The sequence below is a fragment of the Oryx dammah genome, unplaced genomic scaffold (genome assembly GCF_014754425.2).
Source record: "Oryx dammah isolate SB20612 unplaced genomic scaffold, SCBI_Odam_1.1 HiC_scaffold_26, whole genome shotgun sequence".
Taxonomy (NCBI): Eukaryota; Metazoa; Chordata; class Mammalia; order Artiodactyla; family Bovidae; genus Oryx; species Oryx dammah.
Genome location: NW_024070210.1, coordinates 58,703,183 through 58,725,254, shown reverse-complemented (window position 1 = coordinate 58,725,254; position 22,072 = coordinate 58,703,183). Strand labels below are relative to the sequence as shown.

Sequence of the window (22,072 nt, the reverse complement as noted above, 5' to 3'; positions counted from 1 at the left end):
TATAGTCAAAGCAATGGTTTTTCCAGTAGTCATGTATGGATGTGAAAGCTGGACCATAAAGAAGGTTGAGCACTGAAGAATTGATGCCTTCAAATTATGGTGCTGGGGAAGACTCTTGAGAGTCCCTTGGACTGAAAGAAAGTTAAACCAGTTAATCCTGAAGGAAATCAATTCTGAATATTCATTGTAAGGACTGATGCTGATGTTGAAACTCTAACACTTTGGCCACTTGATGCAAAGAGCTGACTCATGGGAAAAGACCCTGATACCGGTAAAGACTGAAGGCAAAAGGAGAAGAGGGCAACAGAGGATGAGATGGTTAGATAGCATCACCAACTCAATGGACATGAATTTGAGCAAACTCGGGGAGACAGTGAAGGACAGGGAAGCCTGCCATGCTGCAGTCCATGGGGCCACAAAGAGTTGGACAACAACAACAACAACATTGCATAAAGTAATTTACAGTGACTTAAGCCTCCCTGAGAAAGATCAAATGAATATTTGCTTTTTGTTCTGGTCTATTAAAGTTTTAACTATTTAATGTTTAACTCCTTAATATCTGAGCTGTGATATGATTTAAAATATAGTTTCCAAATGGCTAACCTATTTTCAAATAATATTTTCAACATTTTGGAGTAATTTTCACTTCCTCCTTTGTAATTCTTTGTTCAACATTCATTGAAGTCTGAGTTATCCTGTAGCTGATTAAGTCAAACTATATACCATTTTGATTATTGTGGCTTTGAAATAGATTTCAATGGTGTCATATAAGTGAACTTTTTCTCAGAATTTCCTTGCTTATATTCTTCCATTAATTTTTTTTACTTAATTTATTTTAATCAGAGGATAATTACTTTACAATACTGTGGTGGTTTTTGCCATACATCAACATGAATCAGCCATGGGTGCACATGTGCTCCCCCATCCTGAACCCCACTCCATCCCTCTGGGTAGTCCCAGAGCACTGCCTTTGAGTGCCTTGCTTCACGCATCGAACTTGCACTGGTCATCTATTTTACATAACTTCCGTTAATTTTTGCAGTAGAATTTGACAAAGACATTTTGTACACACTGTCTCCCAAGAAGATGATGTTAAGAATCGCTGTTGACACTCAGAATCTTACGGAAGGGACAGAACTGACATCACAGAATATGTGACACTTGCATAGAAAAGTGTTCCTCATCACACTCAACGTGAAAAGATCCTCATCACACTCAACGTGAAAAGATCTTCATAACACTCAACGTGAAAAGATCCTCATAACACTCAACGTGAAAAGATCTTCATAACACTCAACGGGGGACACACACAGTTTGGAGTGTTTTACATTAAATTTTTGCTTTCACTCTCAAAACAATGTTTCTATTTCCACTTTAGAGACATGGAAACTGTGGGTGAGTTTTCAGTTTGCTCCAGGGCACACAGCTGGCACACCTTGGAACCAGGCCCAAGGGTCAGAATTCAGACTGTAACTGCCAGATGCTGTGCTTTCAGTCACTATGCCTGGCTACTCTCAGGCTGTCTGACAGTGCAGAGGGTAGAAGTAACTTAATAATTACATTTAACACGTCTTTCATCTCTACTGCACATAGCACTTTTACGTAGCTTGCCTCGTTTGTGCTCCTTTCTTGGTTTAGAACATATAGACCCATAGCTGGACATGTTCTTCCTTGGTCTTAGTTGTGGAGTGCAGGATCTTTAGTTGCAGCATGTAAACTCTTAGCTGTGGCATGTGGGATCTAGTTCCCTGATCAGAGACCAAACCCTCCCCACTTACGGAATCTTAGCCACTGGACCACCAGGGAAGTCCCTGGACATATTGTTCTTATTGGAGAATTTAAGCCAGGGGGAGAACAACTCACTGGTTTGAATCTTCATGAAGTTTCTCTCATCACAGTGGTTTCTTTAGCTTTATGGTTTCCTTCATCATACACATTAAAAATTGTGGCCATATATCAAAAGGCAGTTTGTAAGTTGTTAATAGGTAATTGAAGTTAAACATCATTCACCCATGCTTGTTAATGAAATTCTAATTCATCCTCATTACTTAGAGAATTTTATTAAAAAATATTGGGGGGGAGGAAAGGGCAAGAACACCAAAACATTAACGCTTTTAGATTTCACCGTAAATGCTTATTTCTACCTGGTGGGAGAAGGACAAAAGCAATGTGGGCAGGATTCATACCCACCGGGGTATGTGAGAGCTATTTGAGTTGTTTCTTTAGCGGCAGCCAGGTTTTCCACTCTCGCCAGCACTGTGGGTCAGGAAGGGAGCTGGTTAAAGTCCACGGTAGGAGGTCCAAGAGCAACATGCACAGGCAATCTTCACCACATAGCAAGGGGAAGCAAACCAAAGCCCTTCCACTGACTAAGGGAATATGGGAAGAGGAAGAAAAAGTCAGGCCAGGAGTTTGGCTTCTCAGGCCTTGATGACCGTCCGCTTCTGCCTTGGGCTTTATTTCAGAGGACAGGTTTGGGGAGATAGGAACCTAGACTGTTAAGTAGTGAGGGAGGCTGTAAGGAGAGTCCTGGTCATGTCCAACATGGCCTCTCACCCCTCTAGAGTGTACAACGCAGTGATTTTTAATATGTTTATAAGGCTGTGCAACCATTACCACTATCTGATTCTGTGGTATCTGATTCTGTACCTGTAGCTTTTCTTAGCACATCTGTAGCAGAAGAGAGCTATTAGTTCAAAGGACCAGGCTGTGTTTCTGCCTGTGTAATTAGCAACTTCCAGTGTTCACTCTGTTTTTTGATACTCCAAATTCTGTGTGTATCCACAAAGCTGGTTCTTCAGAAAGACACGATTTAGGTAGCCTCAGTTATGTGTGATATAGCATGTCAGACCCCAGGTTCCCTAACCACCAGTCTCAGTGGAAGTAGCTGGCTCATATATTTGAAGAATATATGCAGATATCTTCAGCATATTCATATAAATTATAAGGTAGTATGATCCAAGCACTTCTTTAATTACTATAGTTTCTTTGATTCATAATCAGAAATTCTGACTCAGTAGAAAGCCCTTCTTTCTCATCAGTGAGTTAAGTAGATGGGCAAAAGATAAGCACACACATAGAGACAGAAAAAGAGGATCTTATTTCCAGAAAATAGGGTGATTTCTTGTAAATCACTTAATCACTCCTATGAGGAAATAGGCAGGGGATCAGAAGTTCTTTAACCTTAGCACCAGGGAAAAATTAAAACATGGCTAAAGCATCCCAGTAGTTAGAGGACAGAAAAGCAGAAAACCAGAAGATAGGGCCAACAGAGGAAAAAGAACAAAGTAACAGGGTAGAAAGTGAGGAAAGAAGACAGCAGAAACCTGGATGGATACAGAGCAGACACTCCAAGAACTGTCAGAGGTTACATTCAGAGATTATAATCTGTACTGAATTGTTATGGAACCAGGTTCATCTTGCCTGAAGCACAGTGAACCAAAATGCTGAAGCTTTTAGCAAAGCAAACAGGGAAACAAATCTTAAACCCGTCTTCCAACCGAAGGCAAGGGGCTTGGGATATTTAGGGCATAAGGAAGGAGGTTGGGCTGGGGCATAGGGCTTGAGGGAGGGGCCCAGGGAGGGGCATGTCGGGGTATGGGGCACATGGAGGGGTGTGCCCAGGAAAGGTGATTGCCAAAAGGTGTGATAACGGTCATTCTGCCCACATGGAACTAACTACAGCCCTCTGATCTGGAGAGGCCCGTGGGAGCCCTAGGGAAAGGTGATTGCCAAAAGGTGTGATAACGGTCATTCTGCCCACGTGGAACTAACTACAGCCCTCTGATCTGGAGAGGCCCGTGGGAGCCCTAGGGAAAGGTGATTGCAAAAAGGTGTGATAACGGTCATTCTACCCACGTGGAACTAACTACAGCCCTCTGTTGTCAAAAGGTCACCAAGGGGACACCTGCCTGCCCATGCCCAGGGTCCCATCCAGTCTTAATAAGCTCAGTTCCAACTCAACACAGCTGATGCCAAATTCCTGGAAAACAACTGCCACAAACATCTTGCAGTTTAGGCTGCTTACTGCTTGGAAGATTTGCAAGTCTTAGAACAACAATCTAGATTGGTGAAGGCAGGTGAAATGGATTTAATCCAAGCTTTCAATATGTTTTTAGATGATGTTTTTCTTTTAATATAAACCCAAGGCAGTTCATTTTAAAAGGCTAATAAGGGAGATGAACAATGTTGTAATTATTTAAAAACAATCGTATTGCTTAGCCACTCTAAGAAATGGTAAAGGAAACAAGTTAGAAAAAGTCAGTGACACTCTATCTTGCAGGACAAGTTTGCGGCTCTTCTAGGAGCAAGTTTGTTAAAGTCAGTCCCCAGTGATGGGAGGCATACCCTTAATGGCATCAACTATTAATATTTTATATGAAGTTAAGACTGAGGAGGTCAGTACTGCCGGGAGACAATGCCAGGCTCCTGAGGAGACGGGATGAAGTACATATGCTTTCTCCAGTCCTGGGGGACCTTCCAATGACACTTTGCTGAAGAAATATTGCTCTGAAAAGGTAAACTGTCGTCCCAAATAGGCCAAAAAACTATGATATTCTAAAGAGACATAAAATGTTCTCTCATAAAAATCATTTATTGGTACACCAGAAATATCCATTTTTTTTCTAGTACAGGAGCTATATGCATCTATAATTGCAATTCTGTGTGAACTACGTGTTACCAGTCACTAGAAATCTAATTAGCAGGATGAATTTAATAAAGAACAAGAGTAACTATGAGTCTACAGCGGCCCAGCCATCAAGTCTCATTGGAGAGTAAATCAAATATCAAATTAGTGTTGGCCTGCAACAGAGTGGTTCCGTAGCCAAGAAAAACCAAGGTGGACACAAACAGGATAGCACCCATTCAATAAATTAGGTACACTTAATTAGAAAAACACCACAGCAGATAGAAATAATCTAAATAAAGCACAAAAGTAAACTATTAGCTATTTACATATATTACTTTTTGCCCAAACTTTAATTTGCTAGCTTTCCCATCCTACTGCTTTTTTTTTGTTACTTTTTTCTTTTTTTCATGGTGAATTTCTTGACTCCCTGGCAAATATTTAGACAACTAACCAGAACTTCTTTCAAGGTCCAACATTTTCTAAAACTTCATGTCAAACAAAAGAATCTGAAAGGAAGCTTATATAGGTCTATCTCTACATGGAAGTAATTACGTTTATTATTCTGCTGTTTTGCTATTATCTCTGTTAAGAGCAGAGCAGTGACCTACAATTTCATTTTCCTTCCAAACATTATTTGAACTAGTCCAGAAAGGTGGGCTGTGAATGGCAGCTGAGTGGATGGACAGTTCACCTGTGACAGGCACAGAAAGTGAGTCTAAACGGAGACAAGAGCATTAATCCTGAGAATGGAATGCTGTGAGCTGCAACTTAAGGTCCCCCATTACTGAGAATGAGAGCGCCTCCTTCTGGTTATTACTTTTTTTTTTCACATTAAGTTTTTAAGGCTTAGTATCACTGCAGCATTAACAAATAGGAATGCTGACGTCATTTCTACTAAAGAAGGGCTTTGTGATGAATGGCAGCAGGTACCATATTTAAAATAGCACAGTTGGAAAGGCATTGAGTTGGTATGTTTCTGGTGCTATGGCCAGACTGTATAGATTTTTAGCATCATTCTGGGGGATCTGAAAGATCTTGCCAATGAGCTTCTTTGGCCCTTTTTATTTCCTTTCTAGTACTAGTAACAGTTTGCAATAATTTTATTTTTGGTTTGTTCTCCTAGGACAATATAAGCTCCAGGAGGGCAGAGACCACACCTGTGTATTCACTATTGTGTCTCCAGCATCTAGAACAGTGTCTGGTCCATAATAGGTTCTCAATTAAAAACTTGTGATAAATAAATGAACCAAATCATGAAGTCCCCTGGCCTGCCTATGTTTAGAGACTTTCCAGTTTCAATCAGTGACCAGGGTTTCTGACTCGTCCTAATGACCCAGATGTCCTTTGAGCCTACACTGCTATGAACCTCTATGCAGTTGTGTAGCTATCATTTTTGTGCTTCAGTGGATAGTAAAACTTTTCATTGCTGAAAAGACTAGCTATGCAGAGGTAACACTGCATGAGAGGTCACAGGGTAAGAACACTCAAGAACATTCTAAATGGCAAGCTCTAAGTTCAGCTCATTCTTCCCTACTTCTCCCTACCACCTACCTCTTTGACAGAGCTTAAGAAAAAAGTTATTAGGAGAATTTTCTCTTGGCAGTGCCAGTTCGTAACTCACCAATGACACGATCAGAAGAAAAACAAAAGATAACTCACCTACATAAAAATTAATGTAAATAAAAGCAAAATCTGGGTTTGGAAACAAAGTGACACGGTGGGCTGTCTAGGTCCTCTGTCGGTTAGAACTGCTGACTATGGAAGAGAAAGCAGGCTTTACAGCAGTAGAGAGGCTGGAGGGAAGGGTGCGTGTGGGGGCGCTGTGGGTGCGAAGACCAGTGTTTCTCCTCCTCTCCCTCCAGGTCTGGCTGAGCTCCTTGCGGTCACTCTCAGGCGGGAGGTAAGAACAGCCAGCTGGCGCCTCCACGGCACATTCTTAGGCTATTGATGCTCTGCTGGAGTAGAAGTCGGGGACTTGGAGCCCCGTGTGAAGCGTGACCTAGGGGAAGAGACTGTGAGTCCTGGAGGCACTTTAGGAGCTCCCCTCCCCACCACCACTGGACCCTCTCCCCACTTAGGAACAAGTGGGCTTGTTCTTAACTCAGAAAGGGATCTGTTCACTTTTCTGTAACATCTGTTCTAGTAGACATCACAGAGAACTCCAGTAGAATTCAGCCTGTGCTAGCTAAGAACCTGGCCATCATGCTGGGCTCCCTGATCCTGGAGACACTTGATAATATGATTCGAATCCACCTGCCTCTTCAAAGAATTCTGGGGAGATTGTGTCCCTTATGACTGAAGAATGAGGCATTGATTTGCAGGTGGCAAAGCCTTTTGGCCACATTGCAATGATCACTGCCATATCCATGGGTAGAGAACAGATGAGCAGACAACCCTTCCCTTATTATTTGTCCCCTAGTTATTTCAATTAGGATAAGCCTTTCACTTTGGGATGGCCTAGATGATTGCCAAGAATGAGGAGACATGGGCACTTAAACTATTTCACTGATTTCTGTCTAACCTCAGACCTCAGTGGACGGCTGCACCAATCAGGCTAGAACCATTTCACGCAATGCTGTCATCTCTCCACCTTGTCCCTGTCTTCCCCAGTCTAAGAGTCTTTCTCTGAAGATACTCAGAACATCCCAGAAACCTCTAAAGAGCATTGAGTACAATAGTCTTTGCAAGGGAAACAGCTAAAAAAGCAGAAAACTTTGAATGAGTGTTTTCCAAAACACACTTCTAGGGAAATCTATGGCTTTCTTTGGTCCAATGTAGAGCCAAACTCTTGATGGATTAGATTTCAGCCTTCCAGAAAAACCCATCAAGTTGCAGCAAGAGAGAAGGGCAGACGTCACTGGGTTGCAATAACTTCTACTGCACATACTGATAAACAACAACGGTTTTTTAAAATAGCTCCCAAGATGGTAGTTCTGTGTACCACAGAAATCACGAGCACTGTGTTGATGCTTAAGCCCCATCTATCTTTCGGCACCCATTTGCTGGGGGAAGCTCACAGCCAGTGCCAAGTTTCAGCTCAAGACGGAAGTGAGCGCTCCCATCTCAGCAGTGGCTGGTAGGGCACCCTCTCACACATGCCCTGATCTGTTCTCCCCCTGCCCCCCATCTGTGGTTTCCTGGCCCTCCTTTGCCTGTGTGAAGCCCTTCACATCTTAGAAACTTTGCCCTGGCTGTTCCCTCTGCCTGGAAAGCCTTACCCAGCTCACTCCCTCCCTTCCTTCAAGGCTCAGCTCACCTGTGACTGCAATAAGGCCCACCTATGCTGACCACCCTGCTTAAGACTGCCACTGCCCTCCCTCCCCTGGCAGTCTTGGTCCCCCACCCTTTCCTTGTCTTCTCTCCACTGTGTATTGCCTCGCTGTTGTTGTTGTTGTTTAGTCACTAAGTCGTGTCCACCTCTTTGCGACCCCATGAACTGCAGCACGCCAGGCTTCCCTGTCCTTCACTAACTCCCTGAGTTTGCTCAAACTCAAGTCCATTGAGTCAGTGATGCCAGCCAACCATCTCATCCTCTGTCACTCCCTTATCCTCTTGCCCTCAATCATTCCCAGCATCAGGGTCTTTTCCAATACTGCCTTCTAATATACTATATAATTAACACAGCAATTGTGTGTATTATTTACTGTGTCTCTTGTAACTAGAATGCAAGCTTTAAGAGGGCAAGATTTTCATTTTTGTGTTTTCGCTGATAAACAACAATACTTACAATACTTCAGTAGTGCCTGACATATCAAAGGCACTCAGTAGATGTTTACTGAATGAACAAATAAGAAAACCCTGTTGTTTATATTTACAAAAAATCATTACTAACTAACTTGCAGGCAGGGACTATGTTTTCTCTCCCTAACAGAAGTGATAAGACTGCAGTGGAGAAGCCCCAGATTTCTAAGCATCCTGTTAGCACTTCAGGCTCACACTTTCACTTCTCAGGCGCTCCTGGGGCTTTGCAGCAGTCATTTCATTTGCTTTCAGGCCAGAGGGTTCAAGAGTTTCCTTTCCACTAGAGAGGAATCTAGGGCTCAGGAGGACAGTCATTAGCCTGCCACCAGAGAATCTCAGTTTCCCCCGCTGCTGTTCACCAAGCTGTGTCTAAATATAACGAAGGGGCTTATGCTGGTCTGGAATTATCTCCCTTGTCACGTCCTCCTACCCTGCACCCCCTTCTCCTCCGCGTCTTGGTCTGGGCCCTCCAAGGTGGGGGACTAAGCTCACCGTTGTGCAGGCAGCCTCACAAATGGAGCAGCCGCTCACCTGCACGTTCCTGTTCAGGCTGACTGCAGGGAAGAACAGGCCCTCCACGTTCTCAAATGCGATGGGACCTTGCTGTTCGTCGTTGATAAAAAACGTCAAGGTTTTTCTATTGAAGTCGAGGAGGACCCCAATTGTGGCCCCCTTTGTGATCCCTCCCTCAGTTCTGTGGAAAAAGAAAACATAGAGTTTCACTTGCCCATCCTTCTAGAAGCTCCTTGTTTGTATGGTTAAACCAGTTATTTCTTAATCTGTTTAAAATTACCATTCCCTACCCCCGAAGCCTTCTAACACATTTTTCCTCTTAGTGACCCCTCCTCACACAGTTTAATGCCACAGGTATACTGTTTATCTGCTTATGTGCTGCACGTATGGCTGTGTTGTGCTGTGCTCAGTTGCTTTAGTCACGTCTGACTCTTTGTGACCCGATGGATCATAGCCCTTCAGGCTCCTCTGCCCATGGGATTCTGGGATGCTCCAGGCAAGAGTAATGGAGTTGGTTGCCAGGCCCTCCTTCAGGGGACCTTCCCACCCAAGGATCAAACCCACGTCTCTTATGTCTCCTGCTTTATATAAAAAAGTCTCCTGCATTGGCAGGTGGATTCTTTACCACTCACGCCACCTGGGAAGCCCATGTATATAAAAAAGTAAGATCTGCTTGCTCCCTGAACCAGTTGTCACGTTGAAAATGCACAGGTTCACTGCGCTGCTCTGCTATTGCTAAGAGTAAACCCCTTCACACACAGTCTCCACGTGGAGACACAAGCATTAAAGGCAGGAACAAAAAGTAGCCTTTAGGCTATCAGGACTTTGCCTCGAGCTGTGTCTCAAGTTGTGAATTAAGCATCATTCAATCCAAAATGATTTAATTTGAAAGTCAAAGTAAAGAGGCACTTAAGCTGAACCTAGAACACAAGCATGAAAAATTAGATTTGGGGCCTCACGCTATCCGTTAATCAGAAAAACTCATTCCAGAAAGATGGGAATTGGGGGCATACTGAAATTGAATTGAGAAGCTGGAGGCTCTCCATAAAATGGCAACATTGAAGAAGAGGAATCTCCTCTCTGTAAGGTGAAATGATTATACTCTAGGAGTTGGAGTGATTGTCATTGGAAACAAATTGTATCTTACGCTTTAACTGATGGTTTCTTAAAAGCCATTAAGCCTAGACAATCAGATCTGTCTTTTTCCTCCTCACTGAGATCTAGCAGTACTGAACTTCAGCCTCACAGACCTGTGAGAGTGTTTTTCTTTTCCCCTTGGGATGCAGAACACAGACTGTGCACAGTCGTTAAAAATGCCGGGGTATCAATTGTGTCTTGGCAGTTTCTCAGTTTCAGCAATGATGGCCCTGGTGACATGCAGTTTACATGCAAGGGGACGTGTTCTGCTTTAAGAAACTGTTTCTCTGCATAGTATGGCAGTTGTGTTATTACCCCCTCATTCCAAAATAAAGAAGTTAAAAAGGAAAAGTAAGTGGGGTACATGGGTGATGGCATCAGGGAGCTGGCGACAGAGGGTCCCTGAAGGTAACAGCTTCTCTATACATAGTAGGATTTGAGAACAGGCTGGAACGGCATGTGTGTGTTGCAAGTGAAAAGGGAAAAAATGAGGAGTGATTCTTTTTCTTTCCTGTTCCTGAGAACCAGGAAGATAAAGAGAACAGTGAGCAGGCCTGAAGAGTCCTAGGTTGTTTTTTTTTTCACTTTAACTGCTCCTAAAAGCAGAGACATTACTTTGCCAACAAAAGTCCGTCTAGTCAAGGCTATGGTTTTTCCAGTGGTCATGTATGGATGTGAAAGTTAGACTGTGAAGAAAGCTGAGCACCGAAGATTTGATGCTTTTGAACTGTGGTGTTGGAGAAGACTCCTGAGAATCCCTTGGACTGCAAGGAGATCCAACTAGTCGATTCTAAAGGAGATCAGCCCTGGGTGTTCTTTGGAAGGAATGATACTAAAGCTGAAACTCCAATACTTTGGCCACCTCATGCAAAGAGTTGACTCATTGGAAAAGACTCTGATGCTGAGAGGGATTGGGGGCAGGAGGAGAAAGGGACGACAGAGGATGAGATGGCTGGATGGCATCACTGACGCGATGGACGTGAGTCTGAGTGAACTCCGGGGGGTTGATGATGGACAGGGAGGCCTGGCGTGCTGTGATTCATGGGGTTGCAAAGAGTGGGACACGACTGAACGACGGAACTGAACTGAACTCTGTAACTAAGTTTGCTTCTTTTGCCTCCTAACTCTGCAGGAGCTACACTTCACACCTATTTTCCTTTGACCCTATGCTAGATACATCCCCTGTCTGGTGTTTCCCTTATAACACCCTTCCTGTTGTAGTTACACATCAGAAAGAGGGCCACAGAGCCATGGAACTGCTAGCCTCAGGTGCTGGGTTACTGACACCAGCCAGGATGACTGCCTGTGAAACAACACAAGAGGAAGAAATCAAGATCCTAACACCTTTGTTCCTCATCTTATAGAAGCCCCTAGACTCCCCATGGTGGGGGAGGCATGAGCCTACTGTGTTCCCCTTTCCACTGGCTGAGAATTTGAAGCCACCTTTCTATTTCCTCCAAACTCTGTCTCTGTATTTTTTATCCGGCTTTGGTGGGCAGAGAAGGCCATGATTTTGGCCAGCAACATGTTCACTTCAAGGGACAGTGGACCAAGCACGACTGAATGCGGATGTAGAGAAACTATCCAAGGGAAGAAGAAGTGGAGGCCCTAGGAGGCCTGTTGGCTAGAAGGGAGGCAGTGATGAGCACACAGAAAAAGCTGAGACAGTGGAGCCCACTGCCTACCACTGCACGACTCACTTTCCTTCTGACTGAATATAGTGTAGTTCCCCACACCCCCACTCCAGACACCAATAAGAATGTAACTTGGGGATGTATTTGAGAATATGGTGGACCAGGTTCCTAAAAGACACTTCTCTACCTAGGAAATTTGTGAAAAATACATTTGAGGAAGAAAATACAAACCAAATGAAAAAGGAAGTCTAGAGAAAATATTATAGTATGAGTTAAATTATAATTGCCTAGATTTTGGTGGTAAAGGAAAACCAAAAACAATTCCTGTGTTCTCTTTCCCCAGCAAACTGCGTGCTCTGAATCCATATAATAATAAAAGGGTTCTTCAACTATAAAACTATCCAAACTGGCATCCGTAAGATTTAAATATATCATAAATTTAAACACATAAGATTTAGTTTAAATTAAAGTGCTCAATTTCACTTAACTGCGGTACTGATAATAATGATAAGAAGAACAGTGGCTTCTATTTTCAGATGCCCCTGATGGGAGGCATTTTTGCATGTCTCATTTAATCATGGGAACATTTCTGCATGGAAAAATATGATTTTCCTAATTGGTGGATTTAGAAACTGATGTTCAGAAAAACTGAGTATCTTGTACACAAGTGCTTTTCTGGTAAGTTGTAAGACTGTGTTTTAGAATCCTGGAATGTTTTTCTATAATGGATATTCATGAGAATTCTTAGTTTGCAGCCCTAAGTGGACTACAGCAATGAGGGGTGTAAGAAAGTGCTCATGTCCCTATTATTATGCAAAAAGCAAAACACTAGGATGGACTTGGCTAAGAGCAGTAGAAGGTCTACTTAATAAAGATGGCCTGCCCGACTTCCTTCATGTTGTCTATTTAATAGGTCTCTGAACTTGGGCTATCCTTCTGGACTGGAAGCCACCATGAAGAAGGCTTGCTTGCGGGGGGCTGCAGGGTACCTGTTGGTGTGCGAGTTGTTGTGCATGAACCAGCTCCGGTTATTGTCCACATACATTGCCCAGGCTTTGTCGTCCTTTCCTAACATCACATCCTTCATCACGTCGATGCGGGCCACACCGAAGGCGGGGTCGGGGTGGTTGTCGTAGCGATCCACTGTCAGCTCCCAGTAGTGGACGCCCTTGGAGAAACCGGTCTTCCCCAGAACCACACGGTCATCGTAGCTACTGCAGGTCACAGTCAAGTTGTCATTGGAGAAGATGATGTCAGAGTGTGCCGAGCCAGGGTCGAAAGCAAACCAGGCCACTGGGGACAACAGAGGGGAGGGTGGTTGGTTACTAAGACGGACCCAACAGGTTCACACCGTAATTTACTCCTTGGCAGGAGAGGAGTGTTTTGTCCCATTTTCATGCTTCCATGCGGGAAGGAAGTGTCCAGAGCCAGAAGGGGCCATGAGTGAGCAGACAGGGGGCATGTCCTGGGTCCTGTGGCTCTCTGCACCCAGAAACAGATGGATGACACACGACCAATTCAGCAGGGTTTACCTGGCTCAGACTGCACTCCCAACCAGGTGATCGGGAGTGAAGTGGCATCAAGTCCCTTCACCCAGTGACTGGCAGAACAGTACACCAGAGACATAAGGGAAGTGGGATGCACTAAGATGCCTGTGTAACCCTGAGACGGGAAGGCTAGTAACTAGAGTCCTAGATGGAGGAGGGATAAAACACACTCAGTGAAACATGGAAATATGCCTTCCACAGAAGTGCTCAACTTAGTTGTTTTGAAAATTTCCTCAGTGTTAGTGAAAACTCAGAAGCTTTGGAGCTATCAGCAACAGAAACTAATTCTCACGAGTGATTGAGACTTGGATGTAAGACTGGTTGCTTCCTTCACCACAAATACAGTGTGTGTGTTATTCTTAAAACATGTAAAAAGTATTGGCGATTAAGTGCAGATGGAATGATGTCTTTGTATACAGTGCTGTGCCCGGGTTCTAAATTCCACCTACCAAGAACCTCCTCTGGACAGACGGAATCACTGATTTATCAAACCTGTGAACCACCTCACATGCATTTTGGTCTTTGCTATTGGTAACAGAATAAGGTTATTCCATACCTGCCAACAGCTTTTTAATGTCAACTGTTGTCATTCCAAGTGAAAGGCATGGGAGAGAGAAATAGGAGGCAAAATTGACACTGATAAGAATACATGTCTCTTTTGATAGACTAACACCAAAAAAAGGGCTGTTTAAAACTGTGTACACTACAACCATTGGTCTGATTAGTACCTTTTGCCCACAAGTTTTCTGCTTATAATGAGTGCGTGCATTGTTGTACAAGAAATCTGAGGGAAAAGTAATCTTCTTTGAGGTACAAAATTAAAAAATACAGTCATCTTTTTCATTTTTTCTAAATATGAGAGAAATTGCTATAATGGGATTTGAATGACAATTCAACAATTTTATTGACATAGAATAAGCTGCTACCATTTATTTTGTGAAGGGAATGGAGCATACCAAGCACATAAGTAAAAGATAACAATTACAATAGGTATACTTGCCTAATTGAGAGTAAGATGTAGATTGTGTCTCAAAATTGCATCCTATAAAGAGATACTACACATCAAAGCTATGAAACAACAACCAACTCAATAAAGATTATTTGTGTACATGTAAAAAGCACCAGCTGAATAGTCACCAGAGGCCTGATTCATGAAAAACCAAAGCCCTTTTTATGTTAGTTTACTTGCTGGAGTAAAAACTGCTTCTCTGCTCTTTCAAAATGAATAGTAGATCTTTTTTAATTTAATAAAGTCTCTTCCAATTGTTTCTAAACTGTATAGCTTAAATTTTTATCGTATTCTAAGTTTAAACTTTTCCATTAAAGTTTTCATATTCAGAAGAAAATGAGAAGAATTCATCCAGTTGAAGTGGAGAAATCACTGAATCTTGATAAAGCTGCATTCTACATCACTATTCCATGTTCTTCTGGTTGTGCCAAAAGGCCTTTATTGTGACTTGGGCCCGAGTCAAATGATAATTATAGAATTAAATATGTGATGTAATCCATATGTTAATAAAGACATCTGGTAATTATTAATAATGACATGAAATAAATGTAGTAAAACCAAAAATGACCTCCTCTCTTTCTTAGGTTGTTTTACTACATCATCCTTTTCACCTAAGGGAGGGGAGCCAGCATGATGGCTGATGGGGGTGGAGTGACCTCAGAAATACATTAGAATCACCTGTGGAACTCTTGTACACCCCTCCCCCTTCCTTAATATTTGGATACTCTTACCTCTTCCATGAGAGGCTTCATCAGGGTGGATGAAGCATTCTAGTCTTAAAATGTTCAAAGGCGTGTGAACTACAATTTAAAGTGGTGTCAGTGACTGAAATGTGTTTTTGATGAGCACCAGGATATCTCCTAGAAAGGATCATTTAATTTTTTTCAACTCAGTAAGGCCTTTCTGTACTAAATGAAGGATAATACACTGAATTAAAAGAATTCTGAAAGAATTAAGAAAGCACCTTAGAAGGGACTAATGATTGAATTAAAAACGAATGACCTTACTTTTGGTTACTTTTTCTCTGAGATGAATTCATTTGCAAAAATGGCTGATAACTTGTTTCGTATTCACAGGTGAGAACTTGGTGAGTATGGGACACATGGAGTTTTAAAACTGTATCTCATCCAGCTTTGGAAATAAATCTGTAGAACGTGAATAGGGCTTTTAAATTTTTTAAATGAATCATGCCTTGTGCAAATTTTTTTCAAAACAAGCTTTCTGAAATCTTTTTACACTACTTTAAATACACCATCGTACATTTAAGGTTCAACGATACAACAATGGTGTCAAAATACAGCCATCAAATATCCCCAAACCCACATTTCATTTTATTCTTGAGACAATACACATTACAAAGACTATAACAATATTTCAGTACATTAGACACAAGTGAAGAGAGTTCCATAACAAAGCATGTTTAAAAGCCAATAGTGCACAGAGAAACAAGAGGAAACAGAAAAGCACAAAGAAAAACAGTCATTTTAAAGAGAGCTCAAAGTCCCTGCATCCTTTTTGCACTGTCATGCTGTGGCCTTCTTCATTCCAGGATGTGGGATGAGCAAACAGAATAAAATAACAAAAAAAGAAGCCTCTGGAAATGTAAAATGTGCATATGTGTAGCCCTGATTACAATATAGTCCTGAAGAGATCAAATAGGTCTGCGTCTTAGATATTTTAAGATTCTATTTTCTAGACAGAGTTCACAGAATAGTATCACTAGTCCAGCTTGAAACCTGAAACCCTGTCACAACCCTCTCAGCCGTGGGAAACTTCCGGAGGCCTAACTTCTCAGTGACTCCCATCTTTGGGCCTTAGGCTAATTAAGGCTTTCTGATTTAGCTGGTGATTGTTCCTTCCCTTTGCTTAGAAAAAATCAGCCTTGAGTACACTGTCTGACCAGTGAGCAAGGCTTTTGCAGAAAATACTTTCACTTTCTGCTCTCTGGTTTGCCTGCTTTGCGTGATGCATTCTGTTGTTGGCAAGTTTTTTACTTTTTTTCAGTAAAGATCTCTTGAGTCTATGTTTAATCAGACCACTCCAGGCTGGATGCACTGATCCAGTCTCCCAGACACAGCTGGTTTCCTGGATACAGCAGGGTTGCAAACCTCCAAACTAAGGCCACAGCCTCCCCTCAGCCAGCACCTGTGCGTGCTATGCCATGGCATGTGATGACAGAGCAGGGTTCCCACGGTGGTGGTACCAGCTTGTGCAAAAAGAACAACTTCACTCGTCACTTTTCAACACCATTATATACACTGACCACAGCTCGATGTGAATCCTCACACCACACAAACATGAATGCCACAAATCTCCCATCACCCAAATGCTCCTCATACCGGAAGCAGGCCACAGACATAGAGATTAGCTCACTGCCCTCTGCACGCACATGAACAGCAAGAACAAGACAGGTATTTCCAAGATGCCTTCAAGGCACAGAGATCAAGAGGAAAGGTCAGACGAGCTTGGCTCACCCGGTGCATTGAGAGACTGTAAAGAGGAATGCAAGCTCAGCTGGTGGGGTGAGGATCGGAAATCAAAGTAGGCTCTCCCGGGGAAGCTGGGTTGTAGATTAAGGGTGGAGGAGAAAGGACTCATTCTACGGAGCGGCAATCTTTCCGAAGGCACTGGAAAAGGGACTGTCTGTTCTTCTGAGTCTGTGTCTAAATGTAAGATCAATGCAAACTAGAGATCAGAAATCTGCCACCTGCCGTGCACGCTTCCCCAAGACCTGCCTCACGAATGCATTTTCACAAAGCCTCATCCACCCCATAGAGGCCAATGTGGTTTAGGGAATTCTCGGCAGGACAGAACTCAAACCAGAGGATACTTCAAACATCACAAACGATTGTCTTCATTTTCCCTTGATTTTTATGGGTACAGAAAGTATTGGAAGTTTCCTTTTAATTAAATATCTTTAGAGTTGAACCTAGAAACCTTAAATTTACCCATTGATGACCAAGAGATCAATACTTTACCCTCTTCACATCTGTTGGGTATTACTATCTGTACAACAATGGTCTCTGAAAAGGTTTCTATTTAGGAGGTGGCGGTTTTTACTAACTCTGTGCTGTTCCATATGTTCCCTTTTCTCTCTTAATATATACATTTCTGTTTCTAAATGGACAAAATGGTTTTTCTATACCAGCATACTCAAGATTTGCTCTTTAAATCAGAGAAGGACAGTGGGCTGAACAAGTAACCAGGGAAGGAGCCTTACCTTTGTTTCTGAATTAAGATCAGCCCTTAGGGGTGCCCTTGAATATCTCTGGTTCTCTAAGAATAACTGACCATGGGCAATGGTGAGGTACATTGGTCTTTACTGGCAAAAATGTCTTTATTTTCAGATAGTCAGGTCTGGAATGAAGATGGCTATTATACCATAGTAAGGACATATCAATTGCTTCATCTAGTTTTAGAATTTAAAGTAATTTAAAGGTAGTTTCTTACCTCTAAATTACTGAAATCACTCCTTTCTCATTTGTTAAATAGGTGGTTGTACGCTGTCGACTGATCTAGTCAGAGACACGTTTTACCAATTGGGGGACTTCTTACAACTCAATTTGATAGTAACAATTCAGGAAATACAGATAGCATGATGGTAGAATTCTAGTTCCAAAACCACCAAGGAAATTTCTTCTCATTGAAACAATAATTTTGTTTTGGTGGCTAAAGTGTTCCTGGGAATATTTTTTCTGGTTTGAGTCTATTAGCATGTTCCTCTGTACTGAACATTATCCTTCCTTATTCTATCAAAATGCTATTCCATGCATGCTCAATGTAGCATATGTGTGCAGAACGGGATCCTATTTGAGAAGCTCAGAGCAGGGCACTGGCAGGTTTCAGTTTAATACTGCCAACCTAGCCTCATTTTCATTTTTGAACTTATAACATTAAAATTAGCTTTTCAGGCTACTTTTTTTTAGCTTGGGGGAATTTTTCTTTTCTTTTCTTTAATAAGGAAAGTACAAACAAGGTTTTCAGAGAAAAGGAACTGCTATTTATGGAGCTGAGGCATTGTGTTCCCAATAATACAATGCAATTTTCTTCTACCTAAACTTCATATGGTTGGAATAAATTGGCATGTGTGACCATTTCTTATTAAGAAATGATTTATAATTATCTCAAAGGAGAATTAGTCTTTTAGTTTAATAGAAAAAGTTGAAAGACAATTGCACAACACCACAAACTAATATGGGCATCTTTTAGGGGGAGAATTTACAACTGTATTTATTTCAGTAAAATATTTTTAACAAGAATTTTCTTAGAAATTTATTTTTCACCAGGTGATAACAATTAATTCATTATATTTAAAATACTTGTTGCTCCAATAATTAAGGAAAAGGACATATATAATGAAATGAATTCTGGAGTATACTGAACCCCTGAGTAATAATCTGAAAACCAGTGAAGAGACGTGTACTATATCCAGACTCAGGGAGCAAATCCAACCCCATCATACTCACCTCTTCTATTCTCAGCACCCGGAAGAAGCACCTAGAGTTGGTGATGGGACCACTCTGCAGGATGGGGGCTGAGGGCAGCTATGGTTATTCACGGGGTTAGTAACTGAACACTAAAATGGTTAGTTTTTCTATCCTTTTATGTGAACCGTTATTGATGACCCAGTTTTCCTTGAGTCCTCTTAGTCTTGAGCCATGCTCTCTATTCAGGCAAGCTTACTTAGTATCCCTGTTACCCAATCACTCCATCTCTGCTCTGAGTTTTTCTTACCTGTGGTCTCCCATTCCCTACCAGCTGGGCTCTTACCTTGTACTCCTACCCCATTTTCTCTAAGAAGTTTTTTAAAAAATGTCCTACTGCTTCATGAAAACTGTCCAAATGAAGCACGAGAGAGAGAGAGAGAGAGAGAGAGAGAGAGAGAGAGAGCACTTGATCCCAGCAAGATGCTTTGTGCCTTTCTCCCTCAGCACAGGGTGCAAATGTCAGGTCAGTTGCCTATAGGTCATCTAAACCACTTGATAATACCTTAGGGTGCAGGAGTCTTAGAGGGAAGACACTTATCTTGATATCAGCTGAGCAGCAATAATAAGCTTCCCCTTGAAATCGTCTAGGTTAGGGATCTCATGGCCTCTGGGCAGCCCCCTCCTGTTGTAGTTATTGCTTACATTGTTCTGGATATACCACTTTGGGAGCCCTACTTCTCAAGTGTAGCATTACTATCTGAGGCCATATTCAAGAGCAGTCATGGTTCCCTTTAAAAATAATCACTTTTCTGGGATAAATAGAGTTGATTTCCAATCTTTCGTCTAAGGTATGGATCTCAAATCTTTACTCTCCTTATCATGCCCCTCTGGACATGTTCAAAGACATGAACCAAAGACAATAAGACAATATTGGGAACAGTAATGCTACACCCATCTTTAGCCAAATCATACCACTCACACTGAGCATACACACAGCTATGGTGTGTATTCTGTTTTATACCCTGGGATGCAGAAAGGATGTAAACCGACTTCCTTCCCTTCCCTCAAAGCACAACTACTGAGATCTGGAGAAGACTTTTCAGCCATTAATATTCTATTAGTCATGACAAAAAGGAATTGGGTTAGTGTTTTTTTCAGAATACATGATATGAAGCTATGTTTTAGGTCATAGGTCATCTCTTTTTGACTTACTGAATATTTATTTTTTCATTAGCAGACACTGTATTAGAACTGAGTAACTAAATGGGAAACACTTAGAGAAAATCTGTCTTATACTATTGATTTTTACACTTTTGAAGACAGAATTTCTTGACTGATTTCAACATGTACAGTGCACTAGAGATTTCTATGGATGTTGTAGACTCTTTGGAAATGTGTAGTCTTTGACGTGTTAATTTTGGAATTCAAAGAGGAAAAGCAAATTGACAGGTACATTAACCCAGCTTCCTTTATGCTCTTGTAGAATTCTTAGTTATCGTCCTGTCTGGTATGAAAAGCTTCATAACTTAAGCAGCCTCTGGATACTAGTTCAACAAAATGGTTCTATTTCAGAGCAAAAGGCAAAATACGTCACTACGAGTTGCAGAAGCAGCATTAAAGATGAGTTCCAGTTCAATTGTAAATAAGCTGTAAAATAATTTGCTTTTTTGGGAGGAATTTAAAGAGACTAAGAAATGAATGAAGAAGGCGACATTTCCTTAAATGATCTAATAAGCACCCCAAGTCACAATTATGTCCCATTGGTACATACTTTACAATGAAAGGTGGTATTTTAATCTTTCTTAAGTGTGGCATTAATTGCAGTTGAGAAGTGAGAAACAAATCTGTTTTGAAAAGCTCCTTTTAAAAGAAGAAATGAAACACCCTCTTTCCACCCTGGGACAGTTGCACACTCTTGTCACCAAGTCCTCCATTCCAATTTAGAACATCAGGGCATTATTTATAAGGAAACTGTTAACACAAAAGATTGGGTGCAAAAGATTCCAAAGGACTAAACTGCTCCCCAGAGGGTCAGATAGAAAGTGCATTCCCCAGAAGCAAAAATAGGGTTTGTATCCAATTCAGTCCTATGAAAAATCAGGAAATTCCCTGGGATGTCATACATGTTGTCAAAATTAAAAGGAACAAAATCTCTTTTTTCTCTGGGCTTTGAAAGCTATCATTATGCCTCTCATTTTGTTTTTTTTTATTTTTATTTTTTTTTAATTAATTTATTTATTTTTAATTTTTACTTTACAATTCTGTATTGGTTTTGGTATGCCTCTCATTTTGGATTTTGTAAAATCTACCCAAATTTGTTCAGGTATGATTTACCTACCTTGAAGAATTTGTCCTGGAAATGCATATTCTTCTAAGTAAACACAATTTTGGGGGGAGGTGGTGGGCTGATGCTCAGAGTCAGAAAGAGTAAAGCACAGGCAGACAGGAAATATCTCCAGTGGACCATATACTGTTCTTTATCTGATCCTTTATTAACTATTCCTATTAGTGTTGAATTTTCAGTATCACAGGCAGCCTCTAAGAACCACCCTGGAGGATACAAGAGGTGGCTATACTTGTTTATAGCATTTGCTGAAATAATTAACAGCTTTCAGCAGTAATTTTGAAGAAAATCAGGGTGTATTAATTGTAAAGAATTTAGAGATCATCTGTTCTAAGTTTAAAGTGTTAGAGACAAACAACCCCCTGCGCCCCCCAAACAAAAACAAAACCCTGAAGTCCAGAAAGATTAGGGAACTCATTTAAGTCACACTACCAGCTGTGATGATGTGATTGGATAAGGACACAGGCAGATCAATTCCTGGTGGATACAGTTTTGGGGTGGTAAAGTCATTGCTCTCTTTTGTGCCTTGGAAATGTATAAAATGTAAGGTTGATGCTATAGGCCATGGGGCATGTACTGGCGGTCTCAGGGGTGACCCAGCTTTGTGTAGATGATCCAAACCCTGCATTATACTGAGGATGAATCTTTCTTATCTACATATAGATTAGTTCTGGGACTGTGGTGGATACAGATTGAAAGGCAAACACATCACCCTACCCTTTGGGATTCTGGCCACATGGGATGGGTAGGCTAAGAGCAGGTGAGGTTCTTTTTCTCCCACAAGGTTACATCTTCTCCTGTGGGATGGGGGATGTCTTAGCGCAGCGAGGTTTAAGAGTACAGTAGCTACCCCGGCCCCCGATTACTATAAAGTATCTGCAGAGAGATTGTGAACAAAGGCATCTGGGGTCAGGCTGGGCCTACGTTCTGCCTACATTCTGCCTGCATCACTGACTATTCTCTGGGTTATTTCCTATGATGTGTGGGAGAAGGCGCTATCACACTTGAAAGGGAACTGTGATGCTGAGAGTCTAACGGGGGAGAAAAGGGCATTTTAATCTTTATGAATAACCTCTTCTATGTCCTCCTT

The 22,072-nt window shown here is 41.7% G+C and overlaps 1 protein-coding gene across 10 annotated transcripts in view; it reads right to left on the bottom strand.

The window, feature by feature from the left end:
* Positions 1–4,573: 4,573 nt before the first annotated feature.
* TRIM9 (tripartite motif containing 9) overlaps positions 4,574–22,072 on the bottom strand; it is a 119,610-nt gene continuing 102,111 nt past the window's right edge. For 2 of the 10 annotated variants that reach the window (XM_040226769.1, XM_040226768.1), the window contains exons 8-13: positions 16,686–16,874; positions 14,203–14,244; positions 13,759–13,782; positions 12,645–12,948; positions 8,903–9,065; positions 4,574–6,629 (exon numbers count right to left, since the gene is read on the bottom strand). In XM_040226769.1, the coding sequence (XP_040082703.1) occupies positions 6,567–6,629; positions 8,903–9,065; positions 12,645–12,948; positions 13,759–13,782; positions 14,203–14,244; positions 16,686–16,874 (785 nt within the window). In that variant the 3' untranslated portion in view covers positions 4,574–6,566. Of the gene's footprint in view, positions 6,630–8,195; positions 9,066–12,644; positions 14,245–16,685; positions 16,875–22,072 lie in introns of those variants that run through there. The other 8 variants (XM_040226764.1, XM_040226763.1, XM_040226761.1 and 5 more) reach the window with 6 other exon arrangements.